This window comes from Thunnus albacares, chromosome 2 (genome assembly GCF_914725855.1).
Source record: "Thunnus albacares chromosome 2, fThuAlb1.1, whole genome shotgun sequence".
Taxonomy (NCBI): Eukaryota; Metazoa; Chordata; class Actinopteri; order Scombriformes; family Scombridae; genus Thunnus; species Thunnus albacares.
The window spans coordinates 36,450,925-36,477,197 of NC_058107.1; the positions used below are offsets into that span (position 1 = coordinate 36,450,925).

The window sequence follows — 26,273 nt, forward strand, 5'->3', positions numbered from 1 at the left end:
ACAACACAGAAATTCAAGAATTATGATAAAAATAAGCTAAAAACTTGATTAAATTATTAGATAAGAAAAAAGAATTTAAAAAACAATAAAAATACAGACGTGTTAATTAAAAGCTAAGTTAAAAAGTTTTAGCTGCTTTTTACTGAGGCTGCCTGTTTGCTGTTTACATTTATGTTGGTAGGCTGTTCCACAGAATTTGCAGCAGCTTTTTATCAAAAATTGCAATACACTGCAATGTTTTATGTGCTCTTTTTGCAGTAAAATTGCATTAATTGGGGAAAAATTGCAAGTAAAGGAAAATAATGCGATTTAAAAAAAAAAAATACTACCAAAGAAGAGTCCTATGTAATCACTTTCTTCAATAAAAAGTATACTGCATATCACAAAAACAACTATAAGCCTTATAAGCCTTTATTAAATAAACTTTCACCTCAACATTAGCACCAAATAAAACCAGTCAATAACGCCGTTAAAATAAAACCATTAATATAGAAATATAGTTTCATTTCCAAAGTGCCCATTTTTATGTCTGAGCTACCTTTTGTCACACTTGTCACATTCAAATGATGGAAAAATGATTGTTGTTTTAAATTAAACAGACAAAACAACATAGTTTTACTTGTATTGTTTCAGACTCATATAAATCACATAATGGATCATATTTTACAGTCGACTTTACTTTAAAAGTTCATTCTTCAGTGAAATAATCTGCAACAGTACTCACTCATGTTGGTTAGAGCTCCCTGCAGCATCAGCCATGTTTGTTGACTGCCAGGGTCGCCTTAGAAACCTCCCGGTGGATCATTGGTCGGGGTGTGTGTGTGTGGGTGGGTAGGATTACAAGAAAGAGGCTTTAAAGTGACTCACTTAACTATTAGTTAAAACTGACAGTTATGGCCAGTTAAAAAGTGGTGATATGGGATGGGAACCACCAAATGTCAGACAGAAATGTGAGATGATTCGACTCTGGAACAGACTTGTGAATATGCCTGAACAGATTTTTAATTGGGACATAATGTCTGATGAAATGATGTTACAGGTACATCACCATTAGCGATGGAAACATTGTCCCTGTAGGCAGTGGCACAGTCCACAGATTCTCTGGTAGAGTCAAACAAAAGGGCACCTCTAAGTTTATGTTGACATTTAAGTCCATTTTTATCCCGATGTCACACCAAAGCAGCATCTGAGCATCACTAACTGGAATTACTTTTATCTAAATGTAGCAGCTTTGTGAAAATAAAGAGTTAACCCTTTCATGCATGAATTATGATAACCTCAGTCAGGATTCTTTTTCCTAAGTGTTTTTATTCTCCTTTAGTCATGAAAAAAGAAAACTGAACTTAAACATGCATTTTTCAAGGAGTTTTTCACATGTCCACTCAGGTGGAAAGCATACGTTTGAGTTTTCAATTGAAGGAATGTGTATTTAACAAATGAATAAAATGATACATTATTTTAAAACTATAAAATAATATATATTTCAAAGCTGTTAAACTAATGATTTAACATATGTCAACATATTCTAATACTGTTCAATGCAATGCAAAAACATTGAGCCTTGTTCCTGAATCCTCAGCCTCTCCCCTCTGTCTTGCTGCATTTATTAGCACATGAGCTACAGATGTCTTGAAAAGCAGAAGATCCTTCTTTTCTAATCCAGGCGTTCTTTTGAGGTGCCGGGCATTCCCTCAACATCCTCAGCTCCCTCAACATCCTTATCCCCCTCAGCATCCTCAGCTCCTTCAGTATCCTCAACTCCTTCAGCATCCTCATTATCCTCAGCAACCTCAGCATCCTCAGCTCCCTCAACATCCTTATCCCCCTCATTATCCTCAGCAACCTCAGCATCCTCAGCTCCCTCAGTATCCTTAGCCCCCTCAAAACTGCAAGTTACATTCTAGTAACATAAATCAATTGATTTACAGCCAAAAAAGTTACTCCAGATGAAGTATTTTCAAGAACAACAAAGTTGCAGTAATAGTATAATTGTAGTTGAAATGTAGTCAGCGATGCATGATGTCCAACTTAGTGGACAGATGATTAATTGTCATTTTCTCCCAACATACAGTCAATATAAATAGAGTATTTCCGGCCGGCAGGCGGCCATCTTGGTTTTGAGTAATTTGTGCTGCACTTACAAAGGCTGGCCAATGGATGGCAGTGTATGAGATGACACACTAGAGTCCACTGTGGTGGCTGATGTGCAACTATACCATCAAAACCCAAGAAAATGGCTTTTGAATAGCTGTCCACTGTAGTGACCACTATGCATGAAAAGGTTAAACTAAGATTATGGTGTGTTTATGTTTACGTTATGGGTTAGATGAAATCTCCCAGTTTCCCAGTCATAATCATGACTTGGATATGGAGCCTGGGATGGGCCATGACGAAAACAATAACTCATTTGTGCTCTCGGTTTAATATTACATGCTCTAGATTTAATAATTCAATTTAAAGGATTTCATTCATGCCAAAGAGCATCCACGCCTACTGTATAACAAAGAGACAAGAATGCAGAAATATTACAGCAAAAATAAAACTTTATTTCAAAATAGATCTTTTAATCATCAAAACTACGAATCTGACAGAGACCCTCTATGTATAATTTTAATATTTACAGAATCACAGTGATTCTTATCTCTGTAACAGTCTATTGTATGAATCTCATCTGGAATTATTCTGCTGACACATCAGTATCACAGTCTTTATCCTTCCTATTCTGATTGGATCTAAGCTGGTAAACAGACGCCAATTATTACAACGCTAGACCAACTGTATAGTATTGGAATCGTTTGGAAAGTAATTGGCAGTAAAGAAGATATAAATCAACTGAAGCATTCATAACTAATTGCAGATATTGATGAGAGAAATGAGGTTTTGAACTCCAATGAACAAAGACAGAAGCAGCAGCAAACTATCTGCTACCTGCTCAGCACTGTGAGTTTTAATGCTGTTGTTTTTACTTCATAAATGACAGTAAGTGAAGCTTAAAGGTAGCATGAGGTAAACATGAGGAAACTTCTGTCAGGGTTTATGGAGTATCTACAAAACCAGGATGAAGTCCAGAGCTGGTTTTCAGTCTTAAATGTCATCATGTGTTCGCTGTTTCAACCTCACATGAACATCAATGTGATCAGTCAAAACTGGGTGATCAGAAAAATAAATCCAGCACTGAGAACACAACATGGATCTCTTCAGATAAACAGGACTGTAAACAGAAGACGCTACTTTAAAAGGTTTGGTTTCACTGAAAGGAAAATGGAAAGTTCTTGTTACTGCCTTCCGACTACATGTTGTAGCCCTTAAAATCCAAAAATTTACAGTACACTTTACTCATACAATACTATTCTAATACTAATGTATTTAAAATTGCCCCAAAACGTTTAATTTAATAAGCCAATAAAACGTTGATCACAGGTTGGCCGTAGTTGCAGCGACTGGTTGAGTTAAACAGTATTTGAACTGTGCGTAGCATTTTCAATACAGTACTCAATACTAGTATTGTCAGTTTGTAACATCTAGTATAATGAACTATATACTGTACATACAGTATATATAAACAGTGGTTTCCTGTTAATATACTGGTTTCCAGTATCATCAGGCAGCTTCGTCCAGCAGCCTCTGCAGGTTCTTCTGCACCTGGAAGAATAGATATCCTGTTTTATTATAACAGTAAACTGAATGCGGTACGACATGATGCTACATTTCTAATCAAACTGGAATCTAATGTCCTGTCATTGATCATTTTGAAAATAAATAATGCTGTAACATGACAGATGAATATACGGAAGCCCTGAAAGGCAAGTGAGAAAAAAAGTTCCTGGAGATCCAATTTCTAGTCTGATCTAAATTCTTTTCTCTCTTGTGTTTGTGAGTTAAGAACAAGTGGAAAAAAAGGTTTTGCCAGGATAATCTTTCTAAGTTCCATAAAAAAATTTTAAAAAATTTCACCTGTTTCACAGATCAAAAGAATTTTTTTAATTTTTTTTATGGAACTTGGGAAAGAAAGATTATTTAGAATTTTGTTTATGAATTAAGAACAAGTGAAAAAAAGGTTTTGCCAGGATCATCTTTCTAAGTTCCATAAAAAATAAAATAAAAAAATAAAAAATTTAATCTGTGAAACAGGTGAAATTTTTTTAGATCAGACTTAGAAATTGGATCTCCAAAAAAAAAAAAAAATTCTCACTTGCCTTTCAGGGCTTCCATATAAACATGTTCAGAGGAGGGCTGGGCAATATCTCAAAATAATTTGATTAATTTGAATTTTTTTTAATGATGTGTAAAATCGAGTTATTACAATATGAACAAAATGGTTATTTAAAAAAAAAAAAAAGGTCTAAAAGTGACGTAGATGGCAGCTGCTACATTAAACGTTTTGAGCCATGACACGCTAAAAATCACTGGGTTAATGGGTTTTACCCAGTTTGGGTCAATATAACACCAACACATTACTGAGCCACTCATGACAAGAGGTTGTTTTGATCCAGTTTTAGTGTTATTTTTTATTTTACTGTTGTTTACCCAAACTAAAGCTTGTTTTAAACTGCTCTCCTGTTTTTTTTAAACTTCCATGTCACGGTTTGTTAATTACTTGTGTATGTTTTGAATGTCATTTGTGCATCTTTTTTTGTACAAAAAACAACACATTTGTGAGAGTTTTTTTTTTAACTAAAGCTTGTTCTGTGTAACACTGGGTCAAAATAACAGCTTGTTAAAGTCGACCCAATGTTGTGTTGGTGTCCCGTAAACTGTCATGTGACTCGTTACACCACATGCACACCTCACGCCACAGTTTATGGGATGGCGGTGATTCTAGTTGTCTCTGGCTGTATCACAGTGAATTTAACGGTTGTATCTATGAGACAAAACAGACTGAAAATGACTCTTCACACTGACCTGCGACCTGCATTTAGCAGACTAACAAAAATCATTCTGCTGTAGTTCGGGGTGTTTTTATGTATCACGGCTCTTTGGCTTCTGTTCTGTGATTATTGTGTGTGGATTTGATGTCGTTTCTCAACAACTGGTCTGTGCAGTGTTTCAACTGGAGCTCACCTCCTGACAGTATAGTGATGTAACGCCTTCAAAACACTAATCTGACCCTGGAATAAGTTTAAAGTCACAGTGTATAAACCACAGAGGCCTTCCAGCAAGAGCAGCTACTATCAACACATCAGGAGGATGTTTTTCAGTGTATGTTTGCAGCGACACAGTTTACTCATCATCGAATCATACTTTGATCCGAAACTGAGCCTTGATACATGTTTACTGGTTAAACTTAGCTGTCAGCTGCTGTTTGTTTGTTGGTAAAGAGACGAGTGTCAGCCTAAAATGTTAATGCTGACTGATGGATGAGCAGATGAGCTCTTCTTACAGATGACGTCCAGGCTTTTCTACAAACAGATCACTGACTATAAATGTTTGATTAACGGCAACAGTCGCAGGTTTCACTTTGTTCGCTGGAAACAAAGCCTTCCTGTTCTGGTTCTGACGCACTCTGTGTGTGGTTTCACGTGTTGAGGAAACGACGTAGCAGACGGAAAAATCCCTCTTGAACACGAGCTCAACGAGTTTTAAGTTGTGATTGAAAGTTGACAAAAGGTTACTTTGGCTGCACTGATGAGAAACACAATCAGGTAGAAGCAGGTCAACGTTCTTTGGGCAGCTTGTTTCTGGGTTCCAGACGTACCTTAATTAACTTGAGTGACAAGTCTGTTTATCCTGGAAGAAAACCTTTTTGTTTTATATATATACTCTCTGATTTTGACATAATCCCCTGTTTGCTGTTGATGTTTTGAAACTGGACTAAACTACACAGGTTTGACAACTATAACTGTAACAAAATCAGGTGTTTCTCTTCTTCTTTTATCTAATATTTAACTTGGAAGAGACAGACTGACCTTCTCCAGTTTAATCAAGTTGATGGTCAACAGTTCAGAGAAAAGCTCTGTGTTCACGTCGCTGTTCACTCGTAGAAAGTCGTTTCTGGGAAAAAAAAAAACACATAATGGGTGGAAATAAATTGTTAAATATATATCGGAAAAGATGCAGATGTATCAGCAAACAACCAGAATTAATAAAATAACTTCAATCATTTCATTTCCTGACATAAATAATGTGCAGGAACTTAATTATGGATCTAATTTTTAATATGAATAAAGGCTACAACTAATTTATTTCATTATCATTTAATCAGCTGTTTATTTTCTCAGTTAATTATGAAGCCATTCAATCTATAAAAAAGTGCTGCTTTCCTAAAGCCAAAGGTGACATTCAAGTTTACTATAAGATATTCAGTTTACTATAAAATAAAACAAAGAAAAGCAGCAGAATCCCACATTAGAGAAGCTGCAGCCAGAGGATTGATGGAGTTTTTGATTGATAAACGGTTAATCTATTATCTAAATATTTGCAGATACATTTTCTTTTTGATCAATTTAATCGTTTCAGCATTAACATGTATCGTGTGACTCTGCAACTTTGTACTGTTTGCACACGTTAGAAAATATCACTTGCAAGAGAAAAACGATGACATCACACGTTTCACAGCGGTGTGAACAGAGCAGGTGCACAGGAGACAGTAGGTCAGAGGATATACAGTTGTGCTCTGGCAGAATCTGTGAGATGTGCACCATTCATAGTGTCTGTAGTTGTGACCATAAAGTTCAATTTTGGTCTCATCATTGGCCGTTTGGCATATTGTTTGCAGGCTGTTTTGTGGCGTTGGCACAGTAACAGCTTTTTTCTGGCAACTTGACCGTGCAGTCCATTTTTGTTCAAGTACCTCTTTATTGTGCATCTTTCAGCTGAAGTGGCATGTGGGTTTTTCTTTGCAATCTGAACAATTTTTCTGGCAATTATGGCTGAAATCTTTGTTGTTCTACCTGACTGTGGTTTGGTATCAACAGAAACCTTCATTTTCCTCTACTTTATCAGAGCTTGAACACTACTGATTGGCATTTTCAAATCTTTGGATATCTTTTTATATCCTTTTACTGGTTTATAAAGTTTAACTCCATTTTCTCGCAGGTCCTTTGACAGTTCTTTTGCTGGCTCAGTATCCAGTAAAGTCAGAGCAGCCCTGGATGAAATGTGCAGAACCTCATTGACTATTTATACACAGACACTAATTACAATCAAACGAGTCATAGGTGTGGAAACTTACTCTTCATAGCCATTTAAACCTGCATGTGTCAACATGTGTGTTTATTATCAGGTGAAACATTCAAGGGGATGTTAACTTTTGATCAAGGCCATTTTGGTGATTTCAGTTATAATTATGATTTAACACAATTATGTGAAAATAAATGGCTTCATCTGATCACTATCTCTAAATAAAACAAAAGTTTTCAGCATGATCAGTCATATTTTCCCAAAAATGGCCAAAATTTCACAAAGTCTACCAGGGTATGTAAACTTATGAGCAACTTTAAGTATATATAAACTGTAAGTATATATAAATAGTATTAATATATAGGGCCAGTTCATCAAAATTGGTTTATTATTTGCGTTTTCGACATCCTTTCTTATATTTCTGCCTCCACCCCAAATGCAATAAAGGTGAACGGACTTTTGTTTACGGTGCTCAGAGTTTTTAAAAAATCAAGAGGAGTATTTCTTTCTACAAACTGTTACTCTGGATAATTAACAGACCTAATTATAATTATAATAACAGTTGTCATGAGAACTACTTTCTATTGAGGAAACAGTTCCTATGAAAACTGTGGACAGTGACAGTCTGTAAACAGCTCGAGGTAAATCCTTTAAAATCAGTGCATGTGTTGTATATCTGAAACAAAATATAGGAGAATTTGTCACCAGGGAGGATATATATGATATATATATATATATATATATATATATATATATATATCATATATATATATATATATATATATATATATATATATATATATGAGGATGTAGGATATATATAGAAAGTAAAAAAAAAAATCCAGTTTTATTTCATCTGTCTAGAAATTAGTAGCTTTTTCTTGCATGTTTTCCAGGATTTTACAATCTGTGACAATCTTTAATTTGTCACAGTATTTTTTAGTTGTTGTTTTATTGTTGCTTATTTATTATTATTTATTTTGGTGTTTGTTGATGATGATGTATTGTTCATTTTCCTGTTTAGTGATGTTTCTTGCCGCTGCCTGATGAAAACAGATCATTTTCCACAGTGAAGACAATACAGTTCCTTCCTTCCATCCTTCTTTCCTTCCTTCCATCCATCCTTCCTTCCTACCTTCCTTCCTTCCATCCTTCCATCCTTCCATCCTTCCATCATTCATTCCTTCCTTCCATCCATCCTTCTTTCCTTCCTTCCTTCCTTCCTTCCTTCCTTCCATCCTTCCTTCCTTCCTTCCATCCTTCCTTCCTTCCTTCCATCCTTCCTTCACTCCTTCCTTCCATCCTTCCATCCTTCCATCATTCATTCCTTCCTTCCATCCATCCTTCTTTCCTTCCTTCCTTCCTTCCTTCCTTCCTTCCTTCCATCCTTCCTTCCCTCCATCCCTCCTTCCCTCCTTCCTTCCTGTCAACTCACTCGTGGTTGGTGAAATCTGTGACGGAGCCGAGTGTCGTCAGTCTCTGTTCCAACGAGACGATCTTAAAGGCCAAGTAACAGGAAGACAAGACCAGGACACACACTCTGAGGACACACACACACACACACACACACACACACACACACACACACACACACACACAGTCGATCAATCAATGATGAAGGGATTGATGAACAGATGAATATGCAAAGGAATGAACGAATTAATGAATTATATAGTGAATAAATGAATACACTAGTGACAGATAGATGAATACATGATAAATTACAACAACAAGAGTAGATGAATGAATGAATCAATGGAATATAGATAGATGAGTAAATTAATCAATAATTTAATGAATGACTGAATGAATGAATACATTAAAAATTAATGAATGAATATAAAAATGGTTGAATAAATATAATAAAAAAGAAACATTTTGAAATTATTATTAATTATTTGAAATTATTTTTTTAAAAAATCTAAAAGTCAATTAAAAATTAAATATATGAATAATTTAATGAATAACTGAATAAATGAAAAAAATGAATGAATTAACATTAAAAATTGAGGAATAAAATAATTTAAAACAATAATAATAATAAAAGTGAATGACTGAATGAATGAATGAATGAATTAATGAATATAAACATGAAGGAGTATAAACAATTATAATGAATTAATATAATAAATAAACTAGTGGATGAATGATTGAATTGATTGTAATAAATATCTATGAATTAACTATATAGATGAATTGGATAATGAATGAATGAATGAATGAATGAATGAATGAATGGATGGCAGTAAACTCACAGGAACAAGTAGACAAACAGCACAGTGTTGAGAGAAACTGGTTTCATCGTCCTGCTGTCAATCACAACCTCTGAGACTGGAAATAAAAAATATTACACATCAACGTCCTTAATGAAACGTTTATATTTTCACTCTACAAAATCTGTAAACTGACAAACATATTATTAATTATATATGATTCAATTAAACTTTATCAGTCGTTTGATTTGCAAAAGTTGTTCCAAAATCAAACAGTAATGTGACACACGACAGAGAAAACATATGAAACATCGTCTTTTATGATGTGAGTCTATTTCTCTTAAATACACCGTATAAAACGTTTTATTGGTAGTTTGTCCTGAAGAATCAATTATCTACGTTTATATTTCTTCATGTCAGACTATCAACTCATGCTCCTGTCTTGTTAAATGGTTGATAGACTGTGAAAACACAACAAGTTTGATATGTTGTCTTTTAAGATACATTAGAGTGTCGTCAATAAACCTGAGGAGTGAAGTGTGAGGTTAGCTTTAGGTTGTTTGTTGTAACAGGATATAAAACCTTCTCGGTGAGGGAGAATCGTCGTACCAGAGTGGTGTTTGTCGTGCTGCTTGTTGTCTGGACTCTGCTGGTTCTGATGCTGGTTCTTCACTTTGTGCTGATGGTCTGGATGTTCAGGAGGCGTCGCACCATCTGTGTGCTTCAACACATCCAGGAACGGAGGAACAGGGAACTCTGTAGCGTTCAAGAGACAGTGTTTAACAACGTTGTTTACTTCAACAATACAGTATTACAACTTCTTTAACGCACAATATGTAATTTCAGCCGCTAGGGGTCTCTCAATCAAAACAATAACAAAAGACGGAGTGTGATGACGGTGTGAGGTAGCAAGGGATCGTGGGAGTTGTTGTCTTCGTTGTTAAATAACCAGCTTCACCGGGATAGGATTACTCCAGTGTTAATCATTCGGAGCTGAATTATCCAAGAGGTCTCCTCCTCTCCAAAAACGAACGTACACGCATATTAAAATTGTTAAAATACTAATTAAAGCTGTTTCACCTAAAAAAAATCAATATTTCTCTGACGATGTTTAGTGACCACCAGACTTCCCGGAGGGGCTGTTAGCCGAGCTGCTGCTAACGTTTGTCCAGTTTATTTCTCTGATAACTTAAGATCCAGACGTCCAATGACTAAAATCCTTCTTAGTATATTTAAAAACCACCTAAATTTATCATGAAAATGTGTCTTAAAACTGAATAAAAGTCAATTTATAACAGTTTGTGTGGAACAACCACAACGCCGATGTATTATCTTGTATGTGTGTAAGTTACTCTTTGGTAGACGCCATTGTAGCGGACAAACACAGCGCCGCCGTATGCATCTTGTGCGTGTTTACTCTTTGGTAGAGGAGGTATGACGCCATTGACATGCGACCAAATGAAACGGTCCGTTACTTTGATTAAATTACAGATTTCTCTGGGTTTGAAAATTGTTGGAAACATTTGGGATAATGTAAGAACACAACTCAACAACATATATAACATAGGACTAGTTGTTTTTAGACATTTTAATGTGGAATAATTACATATTATACCTTTAACTGCTGGTAAGTTTATTTGGATCTTTTAGCTAATCTCCCAGTAGTCCCTGTTAAAATGTGACGGCTTCACTGCATGTGATTGGCTGGTGATACCTGCTATCTTCTCGTAGTCGGGGGTCTGGGAATCAGAGCTGCTGCTCTCCTCCATCTCCTGCCTCCTCTGTCTCACCGCTCCGTCCAGATCACTGAAATCACCTGAAAAACTCTGCAGAGACGCACAGGCAGGTCATTCATTACTGAGCACCAGAAACAGAACTAGAAGCTTCTGTTAGAGGACTGTGAGTGTTTGTTTTGGTGTGTTTGTGGTTCACTGACCAGAGGAAAGCGGGGTGATCGGGGGGACCTCGTACTTCTGAAGCTGTTTTCAGCTGAGGAGGGGATGGGGCTGCTGCATGGACTCTTCTCCTGCACATTAACATATAATACAAATCAGATTCTAAAACGTCTTGGCGAACATTTGACTGAAATCTGATCCATGGTGGTATTTCTGCTTTGATATTTAAAGGGAACTGATTTTTGGCTTCAAAAGTTGCAAAAAAGGAAATAAATATGATGTTTAGTATCATAAACATCTTTTGCTTTCATGTCAGCAATCGTTTCCTCAAAAAATGTTGAAAATGTTTTGTGAGTTTCTCCTTTTGGAGTAAAACTACACAAAGTACGTAGGTGTGACAGTGTAGAACAGTGCAGTAAAGCTTTTCAAATGATGGTTTTAAGGAACTTAGTTTAACTTATAAGGGTGAATTAAAAGGGAAAATGTCCAATAAAGTCAAGTTTATCTGTAGTAGTAGTATCACGTACAATGTCAATATGAGCTTTATAGACCATTATCATCGTCATATATTATTCTTAAAGAAGTTAAAACATTCCTAATTTTTATGTCAACTTTTCAGGAACTATGAAAACCAGCTTTGACTTTTTATTATTTACACATCACATTATAATATGAACATTTCCACATTCCTGGTCAATATTTTATTCATTACATTCTCTTCAATTTACATTTGTAACAACTCTTTTCACTTTACATTTTTTTTTGTAAATTTCTATTTTATATTATTTATGATTACTTGATTCATGTGTATATTTTAATTATTATGCACCATAACAGCAAACCTACTGGGCAATAGAACTGTCTGATTCTTTGAGTTCATGTACTTTTACAAGGTTTGATAAGACAAAGAGGTCAAATAATTTTATCTCATAATCCTTGAAAATATAAAAAATATATATATATTTTCTATGTATAAAGTGCACAGGTTTTCTACCCGGCAACAGTGACACAGGAAATAGATATAGTTGCATGAGGAGAAGTCTTTCCTACCTCCAGATGAAGACAGACGGACATCAGGAACTTGTAGGTGTTGTCTCTGGACAGGAAGGACACAAACACGTACTGCAACAAAAAAACACCACAATGTTACTGTTCATAGACGATTCTAGTTTTATTTTAGTGGCAGATATTTGATGCGGACAGTCATTGGTGTTAAACCGGTTGTAAACAGAAGCAAACAGTAATATAACACCGACAGCTTTGTTGTGTTGTGTTTTTTCAAATGTTTTTTTATTTAGAAAACTTTCCCCAAATGAAAAAAAATACGACCATCATGACGTGATTTCTCACCCTGTCGTTTGCAGTGGAGATCACCAGAGCGTTTGGCACCAAGATGGCGGTTTTGGTCTTCTTGATGTGAGTGACGGAGATCACTGGGATGGCGATCTGGGACGGACAAATACCAGGATGAACAGTTCAGCCCTGCAGGGACTAGTTTACTCTCTGTTGGTACAGTATCACTCATCCTGTGGGGAGTAGTGGTCACACTGTCACCGGAGCTCTGAAACCTCATCAGTCAAACAACTGGAATCATGGGAAATGACTCAAGTAAAGGCCTGTTTGATAAGCGAGGATGTGATCGCAGACACAGATCTCTATCAAATATAACTGCTGTGATTTTTACACACAAACGTTTTTTTCTTAGTCACTCTGCCAAAAGTCACATTTCCAGATGTTTTTCAGTTTTCTTCAGCTTTAGGAACATCCTGTCCTCTTTGCACTGCAGCCCTCGTCTCTAATACTCTACTTTTGTCTTGTGAAAGGCTGCAGACAAAAATGTGCATGTCAGGACCAACCAGTAGGGGTCACTAGTTCAGTGACTAGAACTTGATCCCTCACTGGCTTCCCACCAATGGAACACACACTATTAAGCTGCCCTTGTTTGTGCAACTGAAATCAGATTTAGTCATCGCTTTTTGTATTTAAAGTATTGTTAATAGTTTTGTATTAATTAAAAGGAAGGAAAAAGGTCTTTGGGGAAATATCAGAAATGCTCCATTTCCTCTCAGTTGGCTGGAAGGGCGTGTTTTTGCTCTCTACCAACTCCTGAGGGAAATATCTGGCTCTTCAGCTGCTAAATGCTCCACTATGTTCACCAGCTAGTCTACAGCTAACTGTGTCTGTTTGGTGCTGAGCAGGTTGTGTATAGTGGCTTTACAGAGCTTTTTCTCTGAAAACGACGCTATGAGAGCGCTGAGAGTGAACCAAAACAGTAAAGTTGCAGCCGGACAGATAAACAACGAGCTGAAGCCCGCTATAAAGCTGCAGAGTAGCTGATAATTCTCTGTAGGTTCATCACTACGAGCCACACACAACACACACTGCCAGTTCAGACAGTAATTTAAAAATTGTAGATCGTAGCTGCTTTAATCAATCATCAAATGAAACCTGCTGCTTTTGGCACCTTATATAGAGCACAAAGAAAGATAATACTCAGCTTTATTACATTATGTTGGTATACAAACACTCTGTAACACTGTGAGATGACAGAAACAAGAGATGTAGCTGAGAAAGTTAAAGACTCTCCGCCAAAAGACCTTTGGGATGATAAGATTACTTTTCAAACTTAATGTCCTTGTCACAAACACAGAACATTTTTGGCTTCAAAAAGGACTTAGCAGTAACAGTAAACTCTGTCCCAGTTTTCAGTACCTTTGTGTCTTTGCCAAACACCTTGGAGTGGAAACAGATCCAGTGGTCGGAGACAAACATTCGTCCCTGGTAGAGGATGTCTTTCTGCAGGGCACAGGTGTAACCTGACAAACATGTAAATCAGGTACATCGGGTTACCGAAGGGAGGCTGCAAATCACTTTTTAGTATTAGTTTAGGGGAAAAAAGATTGTTGTATTTAAACAGGCTAAATGAAGTGAAATGGCTTAACAATTAATAGAATGATTACTGAATTTAGATTTACTCCCATAGTTCTGTTATAAGCATTAACTCATCATCTAGAGCAGCTCGTAGGTATCAAATGTTAGACTATTATCTAAACCCTCATTTAGTATTTAAGGTGGAGTGGATGGCTGTGATCATTAAAGACTTACTCTGTCTGAGCTGTTCCTCTTTGCTGATCTCCTTAAATATTTTATGGTACTGGCAGTTGCTCTTCGAAAGCTGAAACACAGCACACACATACGATTAAACTACAATGACATTAATGCAAACAAAGCAACCTGAATATTGGCAAGCATTTGTTTGATGAGTCAATACAATGTGCTTAACATTAAAAACTAAAATACATTTAGAAAAGAAACACAATGGAATATAAAAAGACAGAAACATGATTTTAAAAGGTTATAAGAACATATGTTCATATCATAGATCATAGTAAAAATAATCTAAAGAAGAATAAAACATTAAATGGGAGACTACAGGCTACAAAAAGTGCAGCTACAGTGCAAGATATGAATAAATTAGTAAATTTAAAATAAATAAGTTGGAGCAGAAGTTTTCTGTGAGTTCGTTCCAGTTATATAAAGTAGTGCAGATAAACATACTGTAATAGCTTTAAAAATGTTTTGACCGCAGCTGATATTTTGTGTCCATGTTCAGCAACCTTAAACTGAACATTTTTAAGACTAAAAAATATAAAAATGTGTATAAAATGTATTTAATACAGTAAAAAACAAGACCCTGGGGGGTCTGGGACATGGATGTATTATAAGAACTGGATACTGGACTCAAATATTGCGCCTATTCAACTAACTATATAATATGCACAGTAGTGTTTCTTCTGCTCAGCCCATAAATTTTATATGGGGATGATGTCACAAACTTTAAAATCCCTTTTCTTGGCTCTGAGATTCTAGTTTTACAGATATAAAACCTTCACAGATTAAAACTTAATATTACAAAGAATAAAAATCAACCTGGTTTGCAGTTGGAGGCGTCCTGTCAACAGTTTTACAGATGTCTTTTTTATAATTGTGCTCTATGGGGAAAATGCTTTTTAGGCTGCAGGGAATTTTTCACTGCAATACTGCCAGTGACTACTGGGAGAAACTGGTATCAAGACTGAGCAATGGCTCCGTATCCAGCTCTCATCATCTCATACATCCACGGTCTGCAGACTCTGGGCAGTTGCCTGCTTTACCTGGTTGATCATTCAGCCTTTAGATTCACTTCCTGTTTCCAACCGTGAGTCAACGTTGTTTTTGTTTTGTTCCTTAAATCATGACCACGATCGTCCACTAACCTTTAACCATGTGGTTGTTATTCAGAGCAGGTCCATGAGGGCCATCAGGACCTTCTCTGTAGGACATATTGTATTTGACAGGTGTAATTTTTAGTTCATAAAATATTACATTATTAAAATTATTTATTTGATTTTTAAAAAATTGTTTTGTTTTGATTTCAGTTACTATCATAACCATAAACCCAGTATCTGGAGCTGGAACTGGATGTGTTCTCCATCCAGCTGTCTCTGCCTCCTCAGGTCCTGCTGTGTCCCTGGTTGCAGGTTTTACTCATAGAAAGTAAACTTCGCAACAAAATTAACCAATCAAAATCTGATTTATGGTGACCTGCTAGCAGGTATTTCTTCATGCCGCAGGGCTCACGCAGGCAGGTATTGCAGAGAGAACGAAGGATGGATTTTGTTTTCAAGTGACTGGTGAGTCCTGATGTATTAATTATCTATAGAGCTGATTAAGATTGTTGTTGGCAATGCTCGACGTTGCTGCTGTGAGATATACGGCCTGATTTCTACCTCTCAGAAAGTCTTTCCTTTATTGTTGGCTGATTGTTGAGCAACATGAGCGAACGTCTAGACCATCGGAAAGACCAGGTTGGCAGTTTTGCTAATGAATTTGTCTTAGTGGGAGGAAAAACAAGGTTAGCATTAGTGTCAGCTTGTTGAGCACACGAGTTAACAAGGCGATTTTGAAATGGACTTATTTTTAATGACATAATTTGCATATTGTTTTGATTTTAGTTGCTGGCAATGAGTGCACTTGTGTGTGTGTGTGTGGTGGAGTCATCAATGTGACCACCGAAGGCCCAGTGCAAGACCTGCTACTGCTGTTATTGTTACCATGACAACAAAGGTCCCCTAACCTTAAAAAATTAGTAATTTTAACCTAAACCAAACTTGCCAAACTTCAACCATAACATATTTATTTTTCGGTTTAGGAAGTTTTGTCATTCTGGAGTTCAGGGACGTATTTTGTCTTTTAATTTGGACGACTTGTTAACAACTGAGGCCGTGACCTCAGTGTCCTCAGTCAGCTACAGCCCTCCTACCACTGATATCAGCATGACCCACATACTGCCGACCCTGATGCTTTCTGATAGTTATCATCTATGAGATAATAATGTGGCCTTGGAAAAAAAAAAGTCAGTCATCATAAAGCATATCTGATATCACTAATCTGGAAAAACAACTGTCTGAGAACGGTTCCCATGCTGTAATGTTTATGAGTGTAATAAAATATGTGTTAATAAATCCTCACTTGGCTGTAGTGAGACTTCTTCCTCTCTATCTTGGAGTCTGAGTCAGCCTGGACCTGAGTCAGCAGAGAGTTGTCGAAGGTCTTTGACCTGCAGACAGGAACCAAAAACCAGTGCAACCAGGAATGGATTCACTTAATACTGATAAGACATTAAACAAACTAAAATTACTCATACTAACTGATACAACACTAAACAAACAGTTATATTACGCATTACACGGCTGTCTGGCTGTCTGTGACCCTTTGTACTCTAATTCAAATGCATTTTGATTATATAACACTACTTATTATACTGTAGGTCACCAAGTAAAGTTATATAAATTAAATATAGTATAAATAAGTAATGAAAATAATATAAAAACATTTAATTAAAAAGATAATATAAAGGATAAAAGATCTTTATCTTTAAACATCAGTAAAAAAAAGTATTTGTGTAAAAATCTGAGATCAAGAAATATAGACAGCTTTTTATATTTTATAAATCTTGTTGTTTACCTGACTAACGCCGGCTTCCTCCTGCTCGAGGGCTCCTGATGCTCGGGATCGACGGCCTGCGGAGGCTCGTTGGTCGTCCTCCCGTTTCTCTGTCGCTCCTCAGCCATGTTCTCTACATCTGAACTACAGACAGAAAGAAAACAACCACAGAAATCACTTAAACAGCAAGTAAGAAGAACATACATTAGAAGGAAATGTAAAGATAAATGCAATCCTAAAGCAGCTCTGTAGACATTTAGTACTGCACTTGTATAAAAATGAGTCACAAGTGACAGATTTTTAAGGCGGAGACACTGTGACAAAACACTTGATCCTACATTTCCCATAATGCAAGTTGATAGTGTTTTTTTTTAATTTCATAATGCCGCAGTCATGTCTGGGATTGATGGGAAAAATTCCCATGTCTGCAGCTTGCTATGATTACAGAGTTGGTTGACTGATGGTTAAAAATGCTGAGCACTGACAACATAACACAACACAACACAACACAACACAACACAACACAACACTATATCCATTAAATTTGGGTTTAATCACCATGAACGATAAACTTTCGTCCCTAGTTGCTACATTTTCATGTATTTCTGTTTTATGAATGACCAAGACGGATACATCAGCTCTTTCAGAAAAGTAGAAATTTCCCAGACGTAACTGTAACTTGTAACTTATTTACAAGTTGAAATCTCGTAATCATGATAAGAAAATATGACGTGAAAGTGGTGTAAAACTCTCCCTGCTTGGTAAACACCAGCGTCTTTCCAGACCCTTTAACCCAGTTTATAACACAGACTTTCTCTAGCTCAAGCTGATAACCCTGAAGACATCACTATCAGCGTATGTACTGTATTTGAGGTTTAGTGCAGGATTCAATTGATTCACCACTAACTGACATATCAGACAAAATGGAAACCACAAGGACACAAGTGAATCTTATTCATCTTGCAAAACAAGACAGTATTTTAGTTGTTTTTTAATTAAAAATATCAAATATCTGTAAATCAGTGTTAGACATCTACTGCAACCCAGACCTGGGGTCATTTAATGTGAACTTTGAAACAGGTTTCAATCATATCATTTTTCAATATATTGTTAGTAGTTTTGTGCCATTAGAATCTATTTCGTTTCAGTCGGCTTTGTCAGTGTCTGTTTGTGTTTGATTGACAGCAGCTGGCAGGCTACTGGTACAGAAGGAAGACAAAGTAAACAAACTGCTATGGCTATAAGTCATGCACAGACGGCGTGTTGCCAACAGGGATGTTGAAGAGCAACGACCAAACCAGCATCTAACAAGTCCGACATGACATTTGCAGGTATGTTTACATGCTGTTTAATGTGCTGCAGCTGAGAAGCTAATTAGCTATCAGGTAAATGATTGTTTGGTGGCTCGTTCAGGAAGTTAAGCTGCAGGACAAGACGTATGTTCATGTTTATAAGTTAGATAAGAAGGAGACTTTAGCAGGAAAGCTAATGTGGGTTGTTGTTCAGAGTCTGTGGCTCTTGTGTTGTGTAGCCGGATGCAATCAGGCTCAGTGTGACCATCTGCTCTGCCGATGATAGAACGACACGTTATTGCTTTATTCAACATTTGATTTGCTGATAAGGACTCCAATGGTATTTCACTGAAATAATGTAAAACTAGGGGGCGCCATCATGAAACCAAAGAACTTAAAATATAAACATCTTCCTTTTGGTTTCTGATTTTTTCTCAAAGGAGAAAACAGGACAAATGATTTACAGAGCAGATATGTTGCTGTCGCAGACAATAGAGGCAGTTTCAATTCTGTTGGACTTTAACAAATTGTGACTAAGATATGCTCTGGTGGACAAACTGTGTAACAGAGACACTGACCTCAAACACATCTTTAGCATTTCTGCACTGAAATTTCTTTCTACTGAATGGTAAACATATACACAGATATATCTGTAATAAACTAATATCGGCCAATTTATCAATTGGGGTCTTGTTGCACCTGTTTTTTTCATTACTGTGTGACAAGAGAGTCCAAGGTGACGTCCTCAGATGTCTTGTTTTAACCGACCAACAGTCCAAGATTCAATAATGTCCAATTTACAGTAATATAACATGAAGAAAAGCAGTAAATACTAACATTTGAGAAGCTGGAATCAGAACATACTTTGTATTTTTTGCTTGATAAATGAGTTCAACAATCAAAACTGTTAGCATTTAATTTTCTGTCTGTTGACAAATCGATTAATTGGCTAATTGTTTCAGCACTAATAGAGATACTAATACTTATACTACACCTTCTATTTCTACTCATTTAAACTGTTACTCATGCCACTACAAACACTACTATTACTATTACTACTGATATCTACATTTCTTCATAATCTAGGATCCTCTCTTTGACTCTCTTTTTCAGTCAGAAACTCACTGATAATCCCTTTCTTCATGCTTTGCAGTTCCTCTGTTAGACTTCCTGGCATCCTCCTGTGATGTCTGCTGGTTAACACAGTGTTCTGTCATCACGCTCATCAGTTTTTACCGATCAAACGCCCCGGCCGTCCCGCTGTCCTGTCTGTCTGCCTGCTGCTGTGAGAACTGAGAGGTGAACTGAGCCTGCAGCCTGAGCTCCTTCACCTGCTGGTAGGAGTGTCTGCAGGGGCCTCCTGGTTTCACATGTCACAGCCAATCAGACGGCAGGACGTGGTGTTGTGCGTGCATGTGTGTGTGTGTGTGTGTGTGTGTGTGAGAGAGAATTTAAACCTTTGATCAGTGACATTCAACCCAGTTTTGTTTGAAGAGTAAAGTTTAATTTCTACTCTCTTGTATGTTGCTGTACATTATAAAATCTTATTCTGCTCTGATCGCATGAAATCTGCAGAAAAAGTAAAGTTGAGATATTTGCTGTCAGTAAGAACTTTATAACTCTTTCCAGCTCAGTTTACACTGGAACAAAACTTTCTCCTCTTTCTTCTCTTCTCCTTTTCTTACTCAAACAGGATGAAATCTTATCACTTTCCCTTTGTCGATACAAAATGTAATCATTTATTTACTTTCTTACTACAGTAGATGAATCCGGGACAGGACTGCCAGGTAGAGAAAACACCTGAGGACAAATATTATATTTTTCATTGTATCTCTGGCATTTCTTTACTGAAAATGGTGAATTTCTAAATATGTATGCAATAAGCTAATATCGTCCGATTTATCATTTGGGGTCTACCTGCAACCAGCAATTACTTTTATTAATGTCTTGTTTTGTCCAGCCAACAGTCCGACCAACAGCTGATGTAAGACTTTTAAAAAGTAGTAAATCCTCGTGTTTTAAAAGCTGGAATCACATCAAACTTTGCATAGACGAAGATTAATTGACTAATTGTTTCAACCCTAAAAGAGAAACTGAGTCTGATACTCTGATATATCATTTATACAAGTTTACAACTGCTCCTTATACCATTATTAATACTGATATCTATATTGCTTCATAATCCTTGACCCTCAGAAACTCACTGATAATAGCTTCTCTGTGACACTTCCTGGCATCCTGGCAATATTTTTTGTAAAATACTGTCTACAACCAATTCTTAATTGTTGGGAAAATGTGTGAGCACAATATAAACTAAAAATAATTAAGGTCTTAAAACTACATTTTCACAACAACCTTGTGATTGCTGATTATTGATATTGTATGTTAGTCCAGCAAACTCTCTAACAAATTTACAATTAATCAAATGAGCAATAATCAGCTGAGACGCAGTGACTGTGGGGCTTTCTGGGCCCTTGAGGCTCTGTGGCTGCTTTGCCCAGCTGTTTCTCCATGTTGTTCCTGGCATTTCTTTGTTATTTTATCCAGACAGACAGTAATTTCCTCTTCTGATCATTAACTATGTACTTGCAGTAAAATATCTGTATTGAAATGATGAAAAAAAAAAAAAGAGTGGAATACCAGTAGTGTTTATACACAGGCTCCAGCAGGCTTGCTTGGTAGATTTTGGTGCACAAAACAACTGCTATCCATTCTCAGTAATAATGAACATAAATAATAAATAAGAATGCAAAGTGTCATTATTTATTCTGAAGCCAAGAGGGAAAATTAAATGAGAAAACTACTGAATTATACCTTTACTACAGAATTTTACCTGCAGGTGTTTAGTTCCCGTGTAAATTCAATGTGAATGAGGATATATGATCCAGCTATTACCCTGCTTCTTTGTGTGTGTGTGTGTGTGTGTGTGTGTGTGTGTGTGTGTGTGTACCAGGTATTACTCATGTTGTGGTGACATAAAATAAATCTGTTACACAGTCACATTGTGAGGACTCGCCTCCTATTCTTATAACGTAAATCATGAAATTTTAGGAAGACGACCTCATTTAAGGTTAAGGTAGGGTTAGTAAGTCCACAAGAACATGAATGTACGTCAAAGTCCTCTGATGGAAACGTGTGTGTGTGTGTGTGTGCGTGTGTGTGTGTGTAATCTGAGCTGACTGATATCAGCTCTGGGTTACTGGGCCACAACAGTCAACAAACATGTTGAACTCTTTGTCCTTCAATTTCTTTCTTTCTACCACTCAATATGTTTCACACACACACACACACACACACACACATATTTATGTACAGTATATACACACAGAGGTAGAGTTACACATGTTCTTGTATACTTGTGAGGACCCTCACTGATATATTACACTTCCCCGCCTCTAAACCTAACTTATATCAGCTTACTCACTTTCTTTACAAGAGAGAGATGAGAAGGTCAAGAAATTATGTTTATATACTAATAAATTGCAACGGTAAATACATTTTGAAAGAAGCCTAGTGCCTCCTGAAATTTTGTTTTCTGTCAACACATTGAGAAAATTAACAAATGTTGATATTGAATGTTTTAGTAAAATGTTCAGTGACAACATGTTTCATTTTTCTTACATGTCTCCTTTAATCTAAACCTTTTTCTAAACTGAACATTAAAACCAAGTCTAAAACATCCTTTAAAGAAGCAAAGATCGGACAAAAATGTCTTAAAAGTGATTCACATTCATTCTTCGGTTCTAAAACTCTGATTCGTGGTGTTTATCAGTGTTACTGTTGTGTCATCGTGTTGATTTCTTTACTGACAGTACCGGTACAGTTCGAAATACAAACAGTGTTGAACTCTTTGCCAATTTTTTTCATCAGTTCTTCTTGCAACTTTGCTTATTCATCTTTTTTTTCTGTGTCTCATTCACACATTATTCATAGTTTATAATGATTTGATTTTATTACTACACAATCATTTACTGTTATTCTGCATTAGTACATATGTTTTTCTTTGTCTCTCATATCCTCCACATACTGTATTTGTATTGAGTAACATCCCTCGTAGCTCTTTTCTTGTTTATGTAACATTTTTCTTTGAAATAAATAAATGCTATTGGATGCTAAAACAGCCACATGCTGGAAGAGTTCATTTTCCAACTTTAATGAAATATTAAAAATGTTTTCCTCTTTAGTTGCTTGTATGCATTTTAAAATAATCCACTTAGGTATCATGTTACAGTCATAACTAATTACTGTCTCCACTCTCAGCAACAACTGGGGCTTTATTGATTTATTTTCAAGTTAACGTTTCACTGCTGCATGTTGCAGTGTGTAAACAGAGCAGATGCACTTTGAAACACAAACATAAACTGTATGAACTGCAGCTCACAGTCTTCCCTCACAGAGAGGAGCTGGATTTATTTTGACTACCAGTCAGTATTTTATTGTTATTATTCATCTATTAAATATTTTTGTATATAAGCTGATATAAAAGCCAGTAAATCCCGGATATTTTGTGTTGTAACAACACAGTTGCCGACTATAACCAATTTTGATAATGACACATGCACTTCTACATCATTTTTAGATCTATTGTTCATTCATAGCTTGTATATAAAACTGGACGTAGCGAGGATGCTTTGAAGCCGGTTTGAAGCCCAGAGTTGCAGCTTATCGTCAGCGCCATCGTTTCCATTTGGAGCCAAATTACCTTCCAGATAAAGAGTGTTGCGTTTCACACTCTGGAAACACGCTCTGCTACCTCGCACCGAAGCTAACGCTAGCTTACTGGGAACACCGAGTGGTGCACACTTGGGCTAAAGTTAGCTACTTTAGCTAAATTGTGCTAACAGAGCAGGTAATGTAGTCAAGTAACATTAAAATTGATGCCGTTGAAGATGACGCTTTTTTAATTGGGGTCAGGTGGAGCCACCATCTAGTGGCCATGTGTGGCAATACACTTTAAGTTACTTCCACATTGGCGACGTCAAGGGGCGCTGTGGTCTACAAAACCACAGCTCTATAGAAAACAGATAGAAACTCACTAGCATAGCAATATTAGGGCTACAAACAACCTATTATGCATTTTCTGAAAGAAACAGAGTTACTCAGTGTAAAAATGAGTTGGTACTTACTCCATTCAAAGAAAACATCTGCATTATGAATATACAAATGTCTTGCAAATTTCCAAATAGGCATTACATGAATAAACTGACCACATATCGCAAATGAAAACGGTTCATTTCTCACCTGAGAAAAAAATCTAAACTTACTTAGTGACACAGCAGTCCTTGGACAAACATTACAACAGCTTTGAGCCTGGCTTTAAAATCTGAGCCATCTCTGCCATTGCCGCCAATTGGCATGAAATGCATTCTGGGATACTTGGCTACCCCAAGTCCATACAACTCAGCTCCCAGAGTATCCTCGATAACATGGGCCGAGCGGGGTGTGGACTTTGACGTGGAGCAGTACTTGTGCTGTGACTGATGACATTTCAGAAGTCCACAAGAACACACATACAGACAAGAACACAGACTGAGAAATTTCTTACTGATTGTGTTAACTAAAGGAAAACAGCACCACCTACAGAAAATCAAACTTGTATTACAGAAACTCAACAGTACTGAACAATTAATATCAAACAAAAAAGGACCTTCCATTTAAACAAAAAGTTAAAGTTTCTTACCGGTGACGTCCAGCAGTGTTGTACGGAGCAAAGGAAGGTTTGGACATCGTGCTCCTCCCTTTGAATTGAAACAAGTCGTCGGTGTTGTAGTTCACCATTGCAGCAAGAGTCACTTCACTCTTTACACAGGCAGACCTGACTCTTGTTGTCACCTAACGAACTGTTTAATACCCCAATTTAAAGCTCAAAACTCATGTCTGGAGTTGACTGAACCCACCTCCTTCTAGTCCATGTTACATTGTTTTTGATTAATTCACGTGTTTGACTGAACTCCACTATTTTCCTCAGAATATATAGTGCGGGACATATTGGGGTCACAAATGACACACCTCCTCTACCCCTGCAAACTAAACATTACATTACTGTCTGTCATTGGCTGTACAGTGGCTCTGTTTGTTTGGTTTGAATCTACAGTGTGTAACAAACACATACTGCCAGCATTTCACTGAACCTTCTTCCTGCCCCAAATCTGTTATCAGTGACTCTGGTCAGTGATTGACAAGCTGACTGTGTTTTGCACTGACATTGCAAAAAAAGGAAACTCCAATCCCATTTGGGGAATGTTTGATTAGATAGGTCAGGAGCAGAAGCGTCTTGCAGTCAATCTTTTTGGAGGGGACACAGTTTCACAATGTGTATGTTAATGTTCACAACAAACTAAGTTGTAATGTTATGCTTTGGCTTCTGTTTATGATCAAACCTGTCAATAACTATCTAGGACTATGATTGAATGACACTTATTAACACTATATTGCAACAAATAGAAATAGCAAATAGCAAGAAAATGTTGGCGAAAAGGCTTTAAACTCAGGGCTAACGTTAGCTGGTTAGCTAGCAGTACTATTAATTTAATGCTGCATAAAAACACCTCACAAACATATAGCTGCTGTTTTTACTGACACTATTTAGCTCTTGACTCTTTGTAAAAAATCTCATGTCCATCCTGTTTTGTAGGATGCATTTCAGCGCTCCAGGCTGAAGCCAACATGGAAACTACCTTAAAGTGCCACCGACGGCTGCTAGATGCTCTAACTGACTCCCGTCCAAAAAGCCTGAACTTCCCTCAATCACTTTTTTCAACAGTTCATTATGGTCTCAATCTCTAAATTTAGTATATTTCACTAAGTTTAATGTTACTTGATTATGATACTTGCCCAGTTTAGCAACAGTAGCTAACGTTAGCCCAAGTGTGCACCACTCAGTGTTCCCATTGAGCGTTAGCTTGGCTCCAAGGTAGCGGGGGTGTGTTTCCAGAGTGTGAAAAGAAACACCCCGCACCCCTTATTTGGAAGGTCCTGACTCCAAATGGAAAAGATGGCGCTGATGATAAGCTGCAACTCTGGGCTTCAAACCGGCTCCAATGAAACCAACGGGTGACGTCACACATCGCTACGTCCATCTTTATAGGGTATGGTTGTATCCTGCATCTTTAACACAAATAGAAACAGAAAACAAGGTTTAAGGAGTAGTTTTAGTTATTGGCTTTTGTCATGTTCATGACACATGTAGCTAATTACAAGCAGCCAAGTGGGTAAAACTTTTATGTTTTGAAAATTTTCAAAGACATTTTCAGGTTTGAATGTTGTACATTTATCCAGTAAGCTATAACCACGCCTGTAAGTAAGACTAAGATTATTTCTTCAATGACACACAACAGTCTGCTGAAATTATCACAGGTGTTATTCACTGTTTAATGACATGTTATTGACAAAACCATTTGATAATGAAAGTAATTGTAGATGTAACAAATAAGCAGTTGGCAGTGTTTGAAGTCCTTTGAGAGATAGAATAAATTAGGTCTAAGCCAAAATATTGTTGCTATCAGACTACAAATATTAAATCAGACTAAAAATATTAGTATATTTGTCTGCCATCAAAAACTCACTTTGAACATGATTTCTACCTCAGAAATGATCTGTCAAGAACTTCTGTAAAACCAATTCCAACATCTAATTCAAATTCCCTAACAAAGAGGATGAATGAACTTTGCTTCCCTGTCAAGCCGCAATAACACACTTTAAGAGTCACACATAATTAATATATGTCTGTGTGGCCATTGTAGTTTTTTTTTAATTTACCAAGTATCTCC

General features: G+C 36.7%; 1 protein-coding gene across 4 annotated transcripts; it reads right to left on the minus strand.

The window, feature by feature from the left end:
• Window positions 1–2,523: 2,523 nt before the first annotated feature.
• LOC122968299 (GRAM domain-containing protein 2B) lies at window positions 2,524–25,486 on the minus strand. 4 transcript variants are annotated; one of them, XM_044333449.1, is made up of 16 exons: window positions 25,182–25,278; window positions 24,185–24,242; window positions 19,630–19,697; window positions 17,234–17,356; window positions 16,739–16,826; window positions 14,333–14,402; window positions 13,940–14,043; window positions 12,578–12,673; window positions 12,278–12,349; window positions 11,269–11,358; window positions 11,047–11,158; window positions 9,942–10,088; window positions 9,375–9,450; window positions 8,555–8,659; window positions 5,907–5,991; window positions 2,524–3,642 (listed from the first exon to the last, which is right to left on the minus strand). In XM_044333449.1, the coding sequence occupies exons 4-16, from the start codon at window positions 17,338–17,340 to the stop codon at window positions 3,601–3,603; spliced, it is 1,194 nt and encodes a 397-aa protein (XP_044189384.1). In that variant the 5' UTR covers window positions 17,341–17,356; window positions 19,630–19,697; window positions 24,185–24,242; window positions 25,182–25,278; the 3' UTR covers window positions 2,524–3,600. The 4 variants fall into 4 exon arrangements, with proteins under 4 accessions (XP_044189384.1, XP_044189375.1, XP_044189366.1 ...); XM_044333440.1 differs by lacking the exon at window positions 19,630–19,697 and having other exon boundaries at window positions 25,182–25,486; XM_044333431.1 differs by lacking the exon at window positions 19,630–19,697 and having other exon boundaries at window positions 24,185–25,486.
• Between the last annotated feature and the right edge of the window lie 787 nt (window positions 25,487–26,273).

Excerpts from the sequence above, each read along its gene's own strand:
- LOC122968299 (XM_044333421.1), bottom strand. The coding sequence starts at position 19,730 with ATGAGCGTGATGACAGAACACTGTGTTAACCAGCAGACATCACAGGAG. Across the intron at positions 11,159-11,268 it reads GATCACCCCGCTTTCCTCTG|AGTTTTTCAGGTGATTTCAG; the intron begins GTCAGTGAACCA and ends GCGTCTCTGCAG. Across the intron at positions 9,451-9,941 it reads GCACGACAAACACCACTCTG|TCTCAGAGGTTGTGATTGAC; the intron begins GTACGACGATTC and ends TTTTATTTCCAG.